The sequence below is a fragment of the Schistocerca americana genome, chromosome 2 (assembly GCF_021461395.2).
Source record: "Schistocerca americana isolate TAMUIC-IGC-003095 chromosome 2, iqSchAmer2.1, whole genome shotgun sequence".
Classification (NCBI taxonomy): Eukaryota; Metazoa; Arthropoda; class Insecta; order Orthoptera; family Acrididae; genus Schistocerca; species Schistocerca americana.
Window position 1 is genome coordinate 302343061 of NC_060120.1, and position 20554 is coordinate 302363614.

The window sequence follows — 20554 nt, forward strand, 5'->3', positions numbered from 1 at the left end:
ACGTGCGGTATTTGAAAGTGTTGCGGGTTGCATAATACCCATAGGTAGAGGCAGCAAAATCACCCTGTACAATGTGGATATATTACGGGGCTGGAGAAAGCCTGAGAATTGTTCCAAGTTAACATCACTTCCCCTGCCTGTTTAAGCCATAATTCTGAATAAATAAATTAAAATAACAAGCTTCTTGAGATTTTGACTTGGCTCTGATTATCGCACAGTGTTCGAGAGAGGCAGGCGGACGAACCTGTATCCTGCGGACGGAGACGATGGCCTCGCCCATGTAGCTGACGGCGAGCGGCGCGGCGATGCCCATGGTCATGTTGAGCTGGTACAGCAGCTGAGTGATCACGAACACCTGTCGCACACGAGGGCAAGGTGTCAGAAGGGCGCTCAGCACGCCGGCGCCACCACAGCACTGCTGCCGGCCGCCGACAAAACCACAACAGTACTTACAACACGCGGCGGCAGTCAGGGGGCGGCGTGCTCCCACTGCGAGCCGCCCACAACAAGCCGCCGATACTCTACCTGTTGTCTGCCCAGTCATGCAGAGTTCGTAGTACCCAAGGGCACAGTTCCTGCCGCTACGTCATGCAACATGTAATGCAAGAGTGTGTAGCTCAATCGTAATTCTAATACAGCAAGTATTGGTTCATTTGAATAAGTGAAATTCAATCCACAAGCAGCACACACACTATTAAAGCGCATCACAGGTACGTTCTGGGTAGGTTGATGATACTACAAGCTAACTGTAACAATCACTTAGATTTTGTCCGACACACCACATGTTTTAGCCCCTGATTCCCATTTTCAAGTAATATTGGTCTTGAACCTGCCTGGGAGGTGAAATTAGCTGCCTAGATCTGATTCTAAGCAACATGTTTGTATTTCGCAGGCAACGTTCTACCGAGTAAGTCATTGGACTCTGTCTCACAGGCCAGTTTCGTAATTGGAAAGCGAAATTAAGTTTAGTGTCTCGTCGACGTCGACGTCATTTCATGCCGACCACGGTGGTTCAGCTGTTGGTATTGCCGCTAATGATGCAGTAGTCCCGGATTCAATTCCCAATGACGACCTCATAACATATCCAGAATGGTAAAGCCTGTAACGGGGTAAACACAGCTACACGATACCTAATAAGAAGCTGCGTGATAACACAAACATCCACGCTGCTGAAGTAGCGTTAAATCAGAAAGCTTTTGCCGTGCTGGGAATGAGACGAAAACTTTTTCTCAACAAAGACAGGTAACGAAATCGGCTGGGGCCATGTCGATGGGCAAATAACAGCATTCGTCTTAAGTAAACTAACTTAACCAATGGTAACGTCAGACAGATGGAACATGGATTTGAACTCCGTTCCTCACGAGTACCAGTCCAGTCTGCTCCACCATCCTGGACACGTTTAAATTTCAAAGTTAAACCTGCCATACACTCAAAGACGAAAAAACGACGCACTACAAAGGAATGATCCGAATAGGGCGGAAATCGGTATATGTGATGTACATGTACAAACAAATGATTACAATTTCAGAAAAATTGGATATTTTATTCTAGAGGCAGAGCTTCAAAGGTTGAGCACGTCAATAATGGGTTGGTCCGCGTCTAGCCCTTACCAAATCAGTTATATGGCTTTGCATTGTTTGATAGAATTGTTGCATGTCCTCCTAATGGATATCGTGCCAAGTACCGGTCAATTGGCGCGATAGATCGTCAAAATCCCGAGATGGTTTGAGGACCCTGCCCTTAATGCCCCAAACGTCCTCAATTGGAAACGATCTGTCGATCTCGCTGACCAAGGTAGGGTTTGGCAAGTTCGAAGATAAGCACTAGAAATTATCGCCGGGTGCGGGCAGGCATTGTCTTACTGAAATACGAGTCCAGGATGGCTTGCCACAAAGGGCAATAAAACAGTGTGTAGAACATCGTCGACGTACCGCTGTGCTGCAAGGGTTCCTCGGATGATGAACAAAGCGAACCTGGTATGAAAAGAAAGTACCGCAGACCATCATTCGTGGTTGTCGGGCCGTATGGCGGGCGACATTCACGTTGATATCCCACCGCTGTTTGGAGCGTCTCCAGATATGTCTTCGCTGGTCATTGGGAAGTGAGAAATGTAACAAGGTTTTCGTGTTTAAAGGAAACTTCCTGTTGGAATTCAATGCCAACTAGTGAAATCTTCGGGGCGGGTGCAGTGTTGCGAAAACTTGTGTGGTTTTGTTACTAGGTATGTGAAAAAGACAGAACGGGCGTGTGAGACGAGCAAAGATCAGAGAGATCAAGCACAACACAGACTCAACGTTTCCACTGGCAGTGTAGCGGATATCGTGCACAGCACACCTGACCGACCGGAAAGCATGTTCTCGCTGGGCACCGCCCCGACTGTCAGGCGAGTATGAAGCCGAATGAATGGGATTGTCTCTCCAGTAGCTAACCCGATATCAGTCAGAGGGTGTTCCATTCCTATACCATATTATCACACGGGACAAATGTTGTTGTGTCACCGCAAGGCACCACACTGGCTAGGTTGCAGGCTTCAAATCGGCCGCGGTCCGCCAGTACACATCGGACCCGCGAGTCGCCACTGTCGACGCTAGCAGACCGAGCGCCGCCGAGTCTTCACGAGACAAGCTAGCGCACTGGCCAGTTCTACAGCCGACTTTAATAGGAATGGTTCTCTTGTTAGAGCTTCAGAGATCTCATTTGCAGAGACGCTAGTTAGCACAGCCTTCAGCTAAGTCAGTAGCTACGACCTAGCCAGGCGCCACATACAGTTTATGCGCTGACAATTGATCTATATGTGTGAAGCAATCAGAATTGTAAAGAAGTATTCGCAGTTCAGTCTATAACGGCACTTTTAAATATTATTGTACAAAGTCAACATCGACGTTCACTGCTGATGCTGAATTAAAGCTAAGTGCTTATTTGTATTCCTGTCCACCAACTTTCTAATCACCTAATATATTCCAGATACATCCCGTCAAGTATAGTTCATTGATCCTCACGTCATCCTACGTGATCAGCGCGTGCAGTTAATGGCCACACCTCGTGATGAGACTAAGAGTCAAATTGCCTGACTGAGCCGGGTCACCCTTTTTCCATGAGGCCCATAGCTCCGCCTCATACATAACAAATGTAACGCCCGTTACGAAGAAAATTTCAATTCAGTGCCATGAAGTCATTTTCCCCCTTCCACCTTCCTACTCCCCATAGTAAGTTTAACACAACAGAATCAGCGAAGAAAGTATTTTGGGATTCGTAGGATCTGCCGGTTGACTTCTTCATCCATGCAGAGGCCGTTAGTGTGCCAAGCTGGTACAGTTGCAGAAAGTGATTCAGAGAATACGACCCGAAATTGTTTTCTAAATATGTTGTGTTGCACGACAACGTCCGATCGTATAGAGCCTTATTTGGTGCAACGTTTCCTGTGAGCAGTATTGCAATACCCTCCAGACAGCAAGGGATTTTCGTCTCCTAGGACCGATCGCCATTTCAGAATCAATAGCGAAGTTCAGGAGCTGTTATTGACTGGCTTCTAGACCTACATCCAGATTTCTTTTGTGCCAGAACCGACAGATAAGTGTACCGATGGAACAAAGTGCTTAGATGAAATTAGTGTGTATCAGTGCCTTAATAACTCTGTGAAGCCTTTCGATTTTTTTTAAGCTGACTTATCACTTTACTTTTCTAACCAGCATCATACGAACAGCACTAATGTCTCCAATGCATCATCGTTGCCCATAAAGAATTTTGATTAAATTCAGTTCAGTGTAAAATCTGCTGTGGAGTGAAAGTCCCGTTTTCGAACCAAGCCTAAGGTTGCATCTGTCTCCTCTTTCTCCCTGAGATGCTCAATCAGCAGTATTAAGCTTAGGACCATTGTTTATTTTGGAAGAGGCGTTCTGATAGATTTAAGCTTATAGATGGTTCATGCGGCATGTTAAAATGGCTCAGGTCGTAGTTCGTTTCCGGCAAAAGACAAACACGAGATTATAGTCTCCGTCCGATATGAAATTTCTATTTCTCAGTAAGTTTCAAGACAATAATATCGATAAAACACCTGATAATGGGAATTAGTGGCTGAAATTCAGCTTAAATCTCTCCGAAAGTTCATTCTAATACTCGCTGTATTAAAAAGTAACCGTCTGTTAGTGAAAGTACATGTTAGTGCACACATGCATAATTTTGTGTGTTATTAACGGGGATTAATTCCATTCATACAGCGCAGTTACAACGAATTAACAAACTAAAACCAGTCACAATGAAAAAAAAACACACTAAAATGTAGTAGTGAAAAACCTACGTTAAATTAATTATGAATAATGATTTTTTACTTCACTAAAAACATTATGAACCCACAGATTTTCAAACTCCACTCAAAATACTTATCTGATTGCCTCTCATGTCAAAGATAAGGTTATTTTACCATCGTGAAGTGTATTGCTACGCTTTAATTCATACTGTGAACATTTATGCAATGGAAGAACTTTTCTAACAGTTACCCTTCGTTTACTGATGAAGTACATTCTGTGGTAAAAATAAATTTCAAAATGACTTGGGAAAATCTCCCTTAACTCATTGGGAAGACACAAAACAGGTCAAAGGTAATATACTACGTGCAACCAGGAAGGACTAGGGCACTCCGTGATCCATTCTTTGGGCAAGATGGGATAGAGAATAGGGTTTCATCTGTGAAGTAACGTCTTATCGGCAGACAGACAGGACACACCGTGACGAGTAGGTGGTCTTCTATCCGCGATAAGCTATTCCCCAAGCCTCCAGTGGCATACATTCTCGGAAGCGACAAGTGGCGTATCGTCAAACGAGCCTTGAGAGGGTATGGATAAGCTGTTTGAGGATACGGGACGAGTGATGCAGAGGAAAGCAGAGTCGTAACAGGAACTTCAAAACATTTCATAAAAAGATGGGGAAGGCTTCAATGTCGGCTATCGGTACACCCAGTACAATGTTTCAACGTGTGGTAGTGATTCTATCTTTTGTCTCGTATTTTCTTTACACTTCGTTTGTAATGTGAGCGACCGTGAGGAACACATTACTCACGTGCAGACGGCTGTTGGTACGACTGCGGCGGTGAGGGTGTCGTGAGGTCCTTGCTGGCCACTCAGCAGACACTGTGACTCACACTTCTATAAACAGCACAAAATAAACCACATGTGCGCTTCAACTGTTCACAACTCTGACACTTCGACGTTCGATGTCACAACACATCTGCAACTCTCAAGTACAACGACTTGTTAACCATAAAAGACAAACAAGGCGCTTCACATATTTTCTGAGCTCATCTTCACAGAAACTCTTCCAAATAGTTTTTTCCAACTATGCAATAAGTCGCATCTTCTAGCAAGAAAATCCACTTCTTCTTTTCTGTAGCACTTTACAAAGATATTACTTCAACTATTCATTTGTATGACGTGCAGATAACCTTTCCATGACATGTATGACATTTTTCTACAAAAAGTCGCCACATAGCCTTACTAAATTTGAGATACACGTGACAAGCACCGTCTCACTTGCATCTTGTCAAGTAACCGTGAATCTGAAAAGCACAAATACATTGTTTGACTTAAAATTTATAGAAATTCAAGTGAAATCAATGTAAATTAATCAGCACTTCCAATTATAGATAATTTTGTCGTTTCAGAGTTGCGTTACGAAATTGTTATAGCATGTCTGTGTTACAAAGGAAAGAAACATTTTTCTCATGCTAAGTTTCAACAGCAGATGTTCACCAGCAAATGTATGTTCTCACGCTACACGTTGAAAATAAGTAATGATTTCAGCTGTATGCAAATAAGGCAGCACTCCAAATCACTCCACCTATTACGTTGAAACAATCTTGAATTCGCTTGATGCTACTGACACTAATCCACTCACATATTTTCTTTATTATTTCCAGGAATTACATAGCTGCAAACATTGGTAACAGTCGGTGGGCAAAAATCGTATTTAATAACACTTGTCACAGGTCTGAAATAGGAAGAAATTAGGACATTCACAGCTTTCGCGGTCAGCGGATAGGAAAACAGTGAATGCAGTACTTGTAAAGCAGATTTTTAATGAATTGGCAAACGATCATTACAATACCTGGAGGCAACAAGGAAATATTGTTCGAAAGATAAGACACCAATAAAAGAAATAAACCTAGATTCCACCCGTTTTGAGGTAAAGTTGACTCTACACTACGGATGATAGGAAGGTATGTGACTCTGGTCCGTGTAGTTTCTAAATGGGCAATTGGAAAGTTTGGATTCCAGCTTGTATAGTATACTAAATAGATATAGTATACCAAATAAATGCAATGAAGACTTTACGTACAAGATACCTCAAAAATTTAGGGTCAGAGTTATATTAAGACAGTAGACAATCCTAAACTGAGTATTTCGAGATAAGGAACCAAAAGTCAGAAATTGGCATTTCATACGGTACCCCCCGAGATCTTCAATTAGTTATGTGTGTGAGCCACGTATTTGAAACCTATATCTCGACATGAAAGTTACTGGCGCTACACTGGAAAAAAAACGATATACAGACGTCAGTAACGTGTCCGCAGCGGATTTTTTTCTATGCGGTTGGTGTATGACATCTCAGATCTGCTTGTCTAGCTTAAGGCGCTGCTTGGTAGCGTACAGCACAGGCAGGTGGCCCACACACGCATCGAATCTGAACCGTGTATTAACAGCCTTAGTCTGTTACACTAACCACCCTGACTGTGAATTTTAGGCGGTTTTCCATGCTCTTTTAAGCAAATACCGGGCTGTTCCCTAGTTTAACCCTCCCTCCTCCTCCCTCTTGCTTAGGAAATACGATACGATAACACAAACAAGAAGAGAAATTTGTTATCATCGAGTATAGATTTTAAGTGTCAGGAAGTCGTTTCTGAAAGTAGTTGTATGGAGTGTAGCCATGTATGGAAGTGAAACATGGACGATAAACAGTTTGGACAAGAAGAGAATAGAAGCTTTCAAAATGTGGTGCTACAGAAGACTGCTGAAGATTAGATGGGTAGATCACATAACTAATGAGGAGGTATTGAATAGAATTGGGGAGAAGAGGAGTTTGTGGCACAACTTGACAAGAAGAAGGGACCGGTTGGTAGGACATGTTCTGAGGCATCAAGGGATCACCAATTTAGTATTGGAGGGCAGCGTGAAGGGTAAAAATCGTAGAGGGAGACCAAGAGATGAATACACTAAGCAGATTCAGAAGGATGTAGGCTGCAGTAGGTACTGGGAGATGAAGAAGCTTGCACAGGGTAGAGTAGCATGGAGAGCTGCATCAAACCAGTCTCAGGACTGAAGACCACAACAACAACAACACAAACGTCGAAGCATCCGTGAGCCATAGAGAGACAGATACTGTCCTCTTTTAGGTAAACTGACTGACGACAGGAAAGACATCCGGCCACGAAGTTGAAATAAAAATAAATTTTCAAAAATCATGAAAACAGCGGTTCCCGTGCGGTGGGATAAAGGTTAAGAAAGAGAGCGTGTATGAAAACTCAATAGGAATTGAACAGAAACTGGTTTTTGAAGTCCTAGCTTCCTGTTTCATTACAAAGAGACAAAGGGATATTTGAGAATGTACAGCAAAAATTGTGCGCTTTTGAAATACATGCATTGAGACTGGCTGCCGTCAATTTAACAGCTTCTATGCCTTTAATTATGATTACAGATTGTAAGTTGTTTATGCAACTAAATATCTCAGCATTAATTTCTGACCATAGTTCCTTATCTCAACTACCATCTACCATCTGTTTTAATTTTGGGTTCCTTGCGTCAGACAATAAATTCAGCATCACTACACAACGTGTGAAGGGTCGTTAGTAGATTTGTGCTCCCCGTCCTCCTACAGGGGCCTTACATGACGGCTCAGTCCTGAATGGCGCTCTTTCGGCCGAAATACTCACCCCGTTTCGAAGGCGGTGCGCATCGTTTCCTACGCTGGTCCTAACAGAAAAGTTCGTCGGTACGTGAGTTACCTTATCGGCGGTGATCTCGAAGTTGAGCAGCCAGCAGGTGAGCAGCGAGACGAACAGCGCCGTCCGGTCCACGAAGAACTCGAGGGCGAGCACGAAGCTGCGCAGGTAGGCTGTCTTCGTCACCTTGGACACCTCGGCCCTGCCACACAACACAGACACGTCACAACATCGCCGGGGTTCGCTACTACGACGCGGTAGTGTCGCTTTTCGCGAAGCAGCACCGGAGCGAGAACAAAAGGCCAACTTTCCATCATATTACTGTTCGAGAGGAGACTCAGTGCTAGTATAGGCTCCGTGTGCGTCGTGAGAGTTTTGGCTTCTTCGACGGCGAAGCCACAAGCAGCCAGAGTTACGGTTCCGGCAGCAGCAGTTACCGACAACTACGTAGAGCAGTCGGCGCAGAGGCGATTCGATTGAAGCACTTGCCTCGAGATGAGGGCCGGTCCGCTTCCAGAACAGACCGGTTCGCTACCGCGGAGCTGCGCTGTGTACACCTTCTACACGCGAAAATGCAAACTGTTTGTCTTCGTGCCAGTGCTCCTTAACTGGAGCACCATTCCCTTCAACACTGTGTAAGAGGATATGCCACTACAGTACGTAATCAAAAATACACGGCTGGCCATTAAAATTGCTACACCAAGAAGAAATGCAGATGATAAACGGGTATTCATTGGATAAATATATTATACTAGAACTGACATGTGATTACATTTTCACACAATTTGGGTTCATGGATCCTGAGAAATCAGTACCCAGAACAACCACCTCTGGCCGTAATAACGGCCTTGATACGCCTGGGCAATGAGTCAAACAGAGCTTGGATAGTGTGTACAGGTACAGCTGCACATGCAGCTTCAACACGATACGACAGTTCATCAACAGAAGTGACTGGCATATTGTGACGAGCCAGTTGCTCGGCCATCATTGACCAGATGTTTTCAATTGGTGAGAGATCTGGAGATTGTGCTGGCCAGGGCAGCAGTCAAACATTTTCTGTATCCAGAAAGGTCCGTACAGGACCTGCAACATGCGGTCGTGCATTATCCTGCTGAAATGTAGGGTTTCGCAGGGATCGAATGAAGGGTAGCGACATGGGTCGTAACACATCCGAAATGTAACGTCCACTGCTCAAAGTGCCGTCAATGCGAACAAGAGGTGACCGAGACGTGTAACCAATGGCACCCCATACCATCACGCCGGGTGATACGCCGGTATGGCGATGACGAATACACGCTTCCAATGTGCGTTCACCGCGATGTCGCCAAACACGGATGCGACCATTATGATGTTGTAAACAGAACCTGGATTCATCCTAAAAAATGATGTTTTGCCATTCGTGCACCCAGGTTCGTCGTTGAGTACACCATCGCAGGCGCTCCTGTCTGTGATGCAGCGTCAAGGGTAACCGCAGCCATGATCTCCGAGCCGATAGTCCGTGCTACTGCAAACGTCGTCGAACTGTTAGTGCAGATGGTTGTTGTCTTGCAAACGTCCCCATCTGTTGACTCAGGGATCGAGACGTGACTGCACGATCCGTTACAACCATGCGGATAGGATGCCTGTCATCTCGACTGCTAGTGAGACGAGGCCGTTGGGATCCAGCACGGCGTTCCGTATTACCCTCCTGAAACCACCGATTCCATATTCTGCTAACAGTCATTGGATCTCGACCAACACGAGCACCAATGTCGCGATACGATAAACCGCAATCGCGATAGGCTACAATCCGACCTTTACCAAAGTCGGAAACGTGATGGTACGCATTTCTCCTCCTTACACGAGGCATCACAACAACGTTTCACCAGGCAACGCCGGTCAACTGCTGTTTGTGTATCAGAAATCGGTTGTAAACTTTCCTCATGTCAGCACGTTGTAGGTGTCGCCACCGGCGCCAGCCTTGTGTGAGTGCTCTGAAAAGCTAATCATTTGCATATCACAGCATCTTCTTCCTGTCGGTTAAATTTCGCGTCTGTAGCACGTCATCTTCGTGGTGTAGCAATTTTAATGACCAATAGTGTATACGGACGCCTATTAATGGACATTAATATGAGGTGTGTCGACCTTGCGATTTTATGACGGCTTGAAGGCTGCTGGGGACTTTTATTGAGGTGTCTGAGTGTCTGTGGAAAAACGGCAGACCACGCGCGGTTGCTGCGTGGTCTCAACCGCCCTGTCACGGTTCGTGCCGCTGCCCCCGTCGGAGGTTCGAATCCTCCCTCGGGCACAGGTGTGTATGGTGTCCTTAGCGTAAGTTAAAGTTAGATTAAGTAGTGTGTAAATCTAGGGATCGATGACCTCAGCAGTTTTGTCCCATAGGAACTTGCCACAAATTTCCAATTTCCAAAAACGGCAGGTCAGTCTTCCTCGAGAGCCGAAACCAGAAAAGGTAGTGATGTTTGACGTTGCTGTCTGGAGTGAAATCGACGTCCTACCTCGTCCCAAAGGGGTTCCATCGTGTTCAGGTTGGGAATCTGGGCAGGCCAGTCTATTTCAAGAATTTTATTATCCACGGATCATTACCTCTCATATGTTGCTTTATAACAGGATGTATTGTCATGCTGACAGAAACAATTATCGCCTGTGAATTATTATTCTACTGTCCGCAAAACACAATGCTGTTCATATCCTTCCAAATTTAGTGTTTTCCGAAGCACGATAAGGAAATCACATCCAAACCACGAAAGCTCCCCCCTACCGTGATACCACCACTTCATAGTTCACTGTTGGCATTACACATGTGACAGCTAACGTTCTCCGCGCAAACATTTCCATCGTATTGCCACAGGGTATAGCGTGAGTTATCACTCCGAATAATTCGTCTCCAGGCATCCACAGGCGTGTGGCGACGCTTCTTACATCACCTCAAGCGTAGCTTACCACTGAGTACAGAAACGTGTGGCTTCTATGAAGCTGCTCGACCAGTTTACCGCATTCTTTTTAACTTCTTACACACTTTCCTTGTGCTAGATGAACTCCTGCCAGCACTCTGAAACTCACGCGTGATTTCTCCCCCAAATTTCGTGCGATATTTTGCATCCACCATCCACATACTGTCCGTCAGTTCATGAGGTCTATCTGGCCTTGATTTTACAGCTGTTGTTCCTTCGCGTGTTTGCTTCACAGACACGCCTGCAGCTGTCAACTTTTAGAAGGGTTGAGATGCCCTTGACGGATTTGTTACTCAGGTGACATCCAATAGCTAGTCCACGTTCGGAGTCTCTGATCTCTCCTGAAAGTTCCAGTCTGCTGGCACTACTTCTCTACCGATAACGTGGAACACCCCGCCCCCTTCTACACTGGCGGGTCCTCTCGTGACATCTAGCGGTCAATTCCACATTATGCATGGGTGTCCAGACACTTTTGATCAGGTGGTATATTTGTGGTCCACAGAAGTTACATTTTTGCTCTCTCTCAATCCTTTCATAGTTGCGGACTAAAATCAAATCTGGAGCAAGTAACAGTCAATTTTCTACGATACTTGACACGAACTAAAATGCACAGCACATACAGAATCTTACAAGGACACGAAACAAAATTTTTATAAACTTTCCTCGGTACACTTTTCAAATATCGATGACGAATGGCTAGATCACACTGTATTATGTCTACATTTGGCTACTGCAAAATCCTTATCTTTAAAGATAGGTTGAGGAAAGACAAATTCACGTTTATATATTTGTAAATTTAAAAACAAAGTCTGTCATTAAACTAACTGGAATACTGTCTTTAAAGTTTGAAAATTATCATGGATAAAATACAGGGACCGAAAGGCTGCCTACGACTTACATAGAAATAAGACTGCAATTGTAAAAGTAAATGGAAATTAATTGCAGCCAGTAGATGAAAAAGGAGTGAGACAGTGTTGCAGCCTATCTATCCCCAGTGTTGATGGGGAACAACCACATATAAAATGTGGAGAAGGCGAACTAAAGAGTAGGTTTTATTGGCAGAAAACTTAGATGGTACAACAAATCTCCTAAAAAGACTGCCTACACTACGCTTGGCCGTCCACTTCTGAAGTACGAGTATTGCTGCGCGATATGGGATCATTACCATACGGAACTGACGAAGGACATTCAAATAGTTCAAAGGAAGGCAGCGTCTTTTATATTACCGCAAAAAACGGAAGAGAGTGTAACGTGTATGATAAGCCAGTTGGGGTGGTAATCATTAAGACAAAGGCTTTACCTGTTGCAAGCATATACTTTCAGGAAATTTCAGTTGTCAACTTTCTCCTTCGAATGTGAAAATATTTTTGTGACTTTCACAGAGAAGTGAAATTGATAATAAAATAACAGAAATCGTTTTTCCTACGTGCTGTTCGAGAGCGTAACGGTATAAGAATAGTCTGGAAGTGGATCGATGAAACATCTGTCAAGCACTTAAGTGTGAATCGCAGAGTAGGCATATAGATGTATAATGGGCGATCAAAAAGTTCCCGTTTGAGGGCGTTGCTGCAGCGTATATGCAACGTAGCGCGACTCCTTTGCAGTGTTGTAAGCACTGACAGACAGGCAAGGGAGTAGCGTACCATTGGTTCCTTTCCAAAATGCGTATGGCAAATGCGGAAACGTGAGCTATGGCGACTTCACTACCAAACGCTTCCTGCCAGAGCCAACGTACTGTTACAGTTATCTTGCATGCCGAAGGACAAACACCGGTAGACATCCATCAGCGAATGTAGAAAGTGTATGGGGCAGCATGTCTGCCGAATACTGAGACAATGGGTGTTGTTGCTTAATGGTAACGCCCGTCCGGATATTGCAAATGCCGTAACGCGGAATTTACGCCCACTCAAAACGGAGACACTCGGGTACCCGCCCTGCACTCCTGATCTCTCCTCGCGCGGTTATAAATCCTTCGGTCCTTGAGGATTCGACGATTGCTGTCAGTGACGATGTGCAGCAGGCGGATACCGACTTCTTCACGCAGCAGGAAACGGTGAGATGATTGCCTGAAGCTCACCACAATTTCGACTGATAGGCGTACCAGTTTCGGAATACGGTTTTCGAAGCGAAACTTTTTGATCGTCAGTTGTAGAAGTTATCTAATACAACCTAGAGTAAGCCGTAAAAGAAACCAAAGATAATTTTGGAAAGGCAATTATGGTTCAGGGAAAACAAATAAAAACTTCAAAGTTAGCAGAAATAAAAACTTCAAAGTTTGCAGACAGAAAGGATTTGAAGATTCAGTTGAACGGGATGAATAGTTCAAATGGCTCTAAGCATATGAGACTTAACATCTCAGGTCCTCAGTCCCCTAGGCTTAGTACTACTTAAACCGGACATCACATACATCCATGCCCGAGGCAGGATTCGAATCTGCGACCGTAGCAGCAGCGCGGTTCCGGACTGAAGCGCCCAGAACCGCTCGTCCACGAATGAATAGTATCTCGGAGCAAGTTATACGGTGAACATCAACAAAAGTAAAACAAGGATAATGCAGTGTATTCGAATTATATCAGATGATGCTGACGGAATTAGATCAGGAAATGAGACGCTGAAAGCTGTCGACAAGTTTCGCTATTTGAACAGCGTAGAAACTGATTCTGGGCAAATCAGACTGTAGCGTCTAGAACCGCTCGGCCAATCCGGCCGGCGTATAGAGTCTGAGCGATAACGCAAGACTCTTGGTGACGACCGTAAATTATAATTAATGTTTCAATTTGCTTCCCGGCGACGATGATTATTGATCAAAAGCTCAAGGAAAAAAACGATTACCTCCTCTTTGAGCTTGACAAAAGAGTGCGGTAAGTGCTGGAGTGTACCTCAAAGAACTCAAAGCGTAATTTAATGAGTAAATAAGTGTTTCCGTTATCTCGCGGGTCTAGAATAATCAGAGCACAGAACTTATTTCCATAGTTTATGAAAAGCAAAGAATAGCTGCATAATTACAGACGGAACTGAAACAAAATGGACAAAATAAGTGGGGAGCTGTGGATAAAATTTACTGTGTCTTTTTCAAAGGAATCATAACAGCATTTGCTTTAAGTAATTTAGGGAAACAGTAGAAATCAAAAATCCGGGTGGGTCGACCGGAATTTTAATCACCGTTGTCCTAAATACCAATCAATCGTTAAAGGAATGAAATTTTCACACTGCAGCGGAGTGTGCGCTGATATGAAACTTCCTGGCAGATTAAAACTGTATGCTGGACCGAGACTCGAACTCGGGAACTCACGAGTTCGAGTTTCGGTCCGACATACAGCTTTAACCTGCCAGGAAGTTTCAGTCGTTAAAGGTTTGCGATAATCTGTACCGAGTTCCGAAACGATTATAATTATTAATTCTACACATTCTGCGATTCCTAGTGGGATGTTTTTCCACCATGTATGTACGTATGTATTGAACTGTGGACCTAGAAACGACGGAGAGGCTCCGTCCCCGCCGTAGCCCTCAGTGGTACACAACAGGCCACAGCAGTCCACTCACACCACTGACGCCCTACACCGGACCCAGGGTTATTGTGTGGTTCGGCCCCCATTGGACCCCCCCCCCCCCCCCCCCCCCCCCCCAGGAACGTCTCATTCCAGACGAGTGTAACCCCAATGTTAGGGTGGGAGAGTAATTATGGTGTACGCGTACATGGAGACAGCGTTTGCGCAGCAGTGTAACTGAGGCGGAATAAGGGGAACTAGCCAGCATTCGCCGAGGCAGATGGAAAACCGCCTTAAAAACCATCCACAGGCTGGCCGTAACACTGGACATCGACACTAATCCGCCGGGCGTTTTCGTTCCGGGGACCGGCACGCCTTCCCGCTCGGGAAGCAGTGCGTTAGATCGCACGGCTAGCCGGGCGGGCATTTCTCCACCTTCCTAGCACGCACTAATTTTCCCCTCACATTATCCGTCTCTGCTGCCGGTATACATGTCTGACAGAGCTGCTTGACATCCCAGTAATCAGTCACCTCGTGTACGCTGCGTCTTTTGACCAGCCAAACATGGTAACATTTCTGCTATTCGCTGACGTCTTTCTAACCATCAATTTTGTGTAGATAGAGCACGCACTCCAAAGTTTCTTTGTCAGCTACTGTGACATGTCTAGGAAGAACTGAGTACAACGTAGTGCAACCTGCAGGTACCCACTTGTAGACTTATGCTTGTCATTGAAAGAGTATATTTTTCTTCTCTGTTGTTTGTATTATGACCCAATTAGTTTCACCAATTTTCAAAACCTTGTCCTCTTTGAAAAACTGTTTACTCCTTAATCTAAGATACGCTGTATACTTTTATAAGGCGCTGGCAGTGACGCATTTGCTAATCTGGTACTAGAAATAACGGTCTGTGCTACGCAAATCGTCACCGCAATGCGGAGAGTTCCTTGACTGAGAGGCGTGATGTGTGTGTATCCTGTTCCAAAAATACGGACTCCTCAAGCAGATAGGCGCTAGCCGACGAGTTATGGTCTCAAATTCCAACGTAAAAAGAACGTTTGAATCTGTCTAACATCAGTTGAAGAGTCGATAGGTGTAAATATAAATAATATTAATTTTCGTGTAATCTGAAGGATAAATCATGATACAACTGGTTGGACACTGGGCTTTCATTCAACATGAACTGCGATACACATATTTGAACGGGACAAATTCTTAACTACCATTTTCGTACTTGAAATGATTATTTCAGTCAGAACATATTCATTAAAAGTACATACGAAACTTGGTGGAAATTTATTTTAAAAGGCAGAGAATCTAAATTAATCTTTGACAAATTCCTCGAGGAAGTCGTTTCGTCACATTTTTTATTTTACACCTGTCGTAAATTGTAATCGATATAGCAAGTAATATATAACAAGCTTGATTGACAGACACCCGGCACAGGCGATTTTGTGAAGATGTTGTCATCTGTCAGAGACTTGGACACACATGACGAGGGGATTCTAGCCAAATCGAATATCTGGCATGTTGTAACGAAGAACACATACTGGAATGATAGTTATGACATTCGTTTCCGGCCTCCAGGAAATTATTTTCTTTAGTTTCAACAAAGCAGCGAAATAATGTTGTTTATGGTACAGGTGAAGAATACAAAAACTTAAATGTATAAGAATTTCCCGCTGTTAACGCTTCACGCTATCCTTAGTACTTCTGGTTTTCTCGCAGAACAAAGTATTGCACTCAAACAATGAAGTATATTGTCATACGATAGTGCTTCCGTCACACGACGTTTGCGCATTAAAGCCAAAAATCGTAGAAGCATAACAAATGAAAACTTTGCTAACACGCAGGACAGATTTCTGTTAACTACGACAATATTTTCGGAACGCTGTCAAGCAAGTTCTCGCTTGCCATAAGAGGGCCACTTGACAAAACAGTAAACTCGACAACAATTATTCACGTTTTTCAGTGGATATGTAAGAAGAAGACGACTTCTCATCATAAGAGAGTTTACCATTCCTCCTTTAAAATGATTCTCCAGATACTAGTAACTGTGGCGACTTACCATATCAGTCGACGTTGGACGTGTTTCTAAGTTCATTCTGGAGTTTTATCTTAACTGACGCGACCCGAAAACCGAGTACATACCATACAGCTACCAGAATAAGGAAAACACTGAAAAAAACATGGCATGCTGGACTAGAGAACCTCTCGTACAAAGTTAAATTCGTCTCGGAATGGATGTGTATAACTTGAGGACTAACACAGGATAATTTTGCACCACTCCGTTGTATTGTTCAGCAGTTATTCCCGTCAGAAATGACGTACGAGAAAATCTGCTTTCGACTCTTTGCTCCATAATCAGCCAAAGAATCTTCTTCCCCCAGTTCGCTTATCTGTATTTGCAGTTGTGATTTATAACAGTCACGACGACCGCGTTAACCTTCTTTCTCTTACCTATTTATTTGCTTTCTTGTTCCTTCCTTTTACACTCAGTTTGCCTTTTTGCCCTGTTCTTTGGCCTCTAAATTGTTTGAAAGGATAGATACAGTAATTGCTAAATTCCACGCATTTACATTGAAATATAGTCAACAAAGCAGTGCAGCAGTCCAATCACCGCAAATATCGCTTGTCCACCACACGGCTCGTGACTCTACGAACCGACTGCGTGATGTTGAGACTCTACCGTGCCCTTCAAGGTCCCTAGATCTGTCCCCGACAGGGCAGAAGAACATGTGTGGGCCTAGTTCGGACGTCATCTCCACCCCAGTGCCGGTATCCAGTATATCAAAGACAGTTACAACATTTGTGTGCTAGCTTACCTCAAGAGTGGATGGAACGACTATGTGACGCTCTTCCTAACCAAATCTGTGTATACATCCAAGCCAGAGGGGGTGCATGTCATACTGGTAAGATAGCTGATACTGCAAAGTTATTTATAATTGTGACTCGATTTTGTAGTCACTGAAATATCCTCGCATACTCACTGAACTTGTAAAGTTTTGTTTCCTCCTCTCTTTCTGCGTGTTTTGCGCTTTTCGTTTGGCAGTGTATAAATGTCAGCAAGAAAAAAAAAAAATCCGTTCACTGGGTATTAGAATACCGACAGCCAAGCTACGGACGTGCGACATCTCGATATTAGCGTCAGTGGCGTTCTGAGCCACGAGGTCTTTCTGTTATAGTGGAAAGCAAATGTGAATTTTATCACAGTTGTATTGCAAGCGGTAACCAGCAACTACAGCGTACTTTACCTGCGGGCGAGGGCGACCAGCTTGGCGAAGGGCTTCTCCCAAGCGTACATCTTGATGACGCGGATGCCCATCACCACCTCGTTCATCATCTTCATCCTCTCGTCCGTGAGGCCCGCAGTCGCCATGCGGAACTTGGCGGACAGTCTGGCCGTCATGTCTGCAACACAAACAACCAACGTTTCGTTCTTTACTGCGCCAAACAACCAAAAAACCTTATCTACTGATACCGCAGAACGTCGCGCAAAGTACAGTGTGTTTAAAAAAGATCCGTCCAATTTCATACGACTACAATTTCTGCATGAATTATGTTATAAATATGGAATAATTTTCAACTTTTCCATCCAGGCTAAAAGTTTATCTAGGAGCCAGGTGTAAGTTTCCAGTTCATATGCTTGCGGGCAAGGGTCTCCCTAAGGCGGCTGGTTCCTTCATTCACTATTAATTGTACGTCAAAATGGCTATAACACAGCAACAACAGACATTTTGCGATCTCAGTTTCAACAGTTACAATTCAGCAAGGTTGGTAACATTAAGATTGCAACGGGAATTAAATGCAGGGAAATAAACTTTTTTTTTTTTTTCAGCCTTCAGTTGCGAGGTAATTTTTACTCGTTTACCTAGGTTTCGATTCCAGTAATGGAATCTTCTTCAGAACCTATAAATTAAACCACATACGGACATATATTACTCACTGAAGTGCATCATCAGTCTAATGATTGAATAATAAAGAAATCGTGATACTTACAAAAAATTAAATTATTTTGAGAGCCAAACTCTGGCCATGTCACAGATTAAAAATTAAAACAATAAAGACGCATAATCATAAGATTATGTCTGTCAGGATTAAAACCATTAAGGCGAACGTAGACGGAGCTACGCCGGCCAGAAATAAGGACCACATGTGAGCGGCGCGGAAACTAGGCGTCGCGAGCAGTTTCGCGGCGAGGCTCGGCCGCGCATGCGCTTGGACGCGGCCGAGCCTCGCCGCGAAACTGCTCACGATTTCTTTATTATTCAATCATTAGACTGATGATGCACTTCAGTGAGTAATATATGTCCGTATGTGGTTTAATTTACAGGTTCTGAAGAAGATTCCATTAATGGAATCGAAGCCTAGGTAAACGAGTAAAAATTACCTTGCAACTGAAGGCTGAAAAAAATTGTTTATTTTCTATACATATGCGGTTGCTGACGCTCTGCATGATGTTAAAGATTTATAAATGCAGGGAAGACAGTGGATAGGAGGGAAGAGTACATTGAAGCCCTTAATGACGGGGAGGACTCATCTGGTGATGTCAGAGAAGAAAAAACGGAAGACGACAAGGATGATATAGGGGATCGAGTATTAGAGCCAGAATTTGAAAGGGCTTTGTACGACCGAAGGTTAAATAAAACAGACAGGATGGATAACACTCCATTAGAATTTTTAAAAATCATTGGGGGAGTGGCAACAAAACGACTATTCATGTCGATGTGTAGTACGTATGAGACTGGCGATATACCATCAGAATTTCGTAAAAAACGTCATCCATACATTTCTGAAGAGTGCAAGAGCCGACATGTGCGAGAACTGTCGCACAATCAGCTTAACAGCTCATGAGTCGAAGTTGCTGACGAGAACAGTATACGGAAGAATGGAAGGAAAATTGAGCATTTATTAGATGACAATCAGTCTGGCTTTAGGAAAGGTAAAGACACCAGAGAGGCATTTCTGACCTAGCGGATGATAGCGGGAGCAAGACTGAGGAAAAAAATCAAGACACGTTCATAGGATTTGTCGGTCTGGAAAACGCGTTCGGCTATGACCAATGGTGCAAGATGTTCGAAATTCTGAGAAAAATAGGGATAAACTACAGGGAAAGAAGAGTAATGTACAATACGTACAACAGCCAAGGGGGGGACAATAACAGTGGAAGATCAAGAACGAACTGCTCGGGTTAAAATGGGCGAAACAGGGATGTATTCTTTTGCCTCTACTGTTCAATAATTACACCGAAGACATAATGGCGGAAATAAAAAGTAAAGTTCAAAAGTGGGATTAAAACTTAAAGTGAAAGTATATCAGCAATAAGATTCATTGATGACACTGCTCTCCTCAGTGAAAGTGAAGAAGAATTACAGGATCTTCTGAGTGTAATGAACAGTCTAATGAGTACAGAATATGTACTCAGAGTAAATCGAAGAAAGACGAAACTAATGAAAAGTAGCAGAAATGAGAATACCGGGAAACTTAACATCATAAGTGGTGATCACGAAGTAGATGAAGTTAAGGCAGCAAAATAATTCATGATGGGTGGAGCAAGGAGGACATAAAAAGCAGCACAGCACTGGAAAAGTGGGAATTCCTGGACAAGACAAGTCTACTAGAGTCTAATATAGATCTCAACTGGACGAACAAATTTCTGAGAATATTTGTTTGTGGCACAGCATTGTATGTTAGTGAAACACGGATTGTGGGAAAACCGGAACAGAAGAGAAAGCAGTTGAGACGCGGCGCTACAGAGGAGTGTTCAAAATTAGGTGAACTGGTACGTAAGCAATGATATGGTTCTCCGCAGAATGGGAGAGGAAAGGAACACATGGGAATCGTCAGATAATAACTTCTGTAGTACTTGAGGGAACCGTAGAGAGTGAAAACTGTAGAGGAAGAGAGAGATTGGAATACATCCAGCAAATCATTGAGGACGTAGGTTGGCACTGGAGAGAAATTCGTGGCGGGCCACGCCAAACCAGTCACAAGACTAATGACAAAAACAGTGCACTTATTCCGTGATTCGTGTGTCCTGTGGCAGTATTTATTCCCCCACGCTAACCTCTATGCCCTGTGATAAGCGATGAGCAAAGGTACGCATATTTGACAGTGGTTGTATCCAGTTGCAAGAACCCGAGATCGGTGTTAAGTCGACGGCCGGGAACGTAGTGCAGAGCAAACGT

General features: G+C 43.9%; 1 protein-coding gene across 1 annotated transcript in view; it reads right to left on the reverse strand.

Annotated features, from left to right (window-relative positions):
• Nucleotides 1-20554, reverse strand: part of LOC124591186 (ATP-binding cassette sub-family C member 4-like) — a 384591-nt gene that overhangs the window by 164126 nt on the left and 199911 nt on the right. Inside the window, exons 6-8 of the mRNA XM_047131714.1 lie at nt 17621-17777; nt 7994-8132; nt 245-355 (exon numbers count right to left, since the gene is read on the reverse strand). Of these exons, the coding sequence (XP_046987670.1) occupies nt 245-355; nt 7994-8132; nt 17621-17777 (407 nt within the window). The remainder of the gene's footprint in view (nt 1-244; nt 356-7993; nt 8133-17620; nt 17778-20554) is intronic.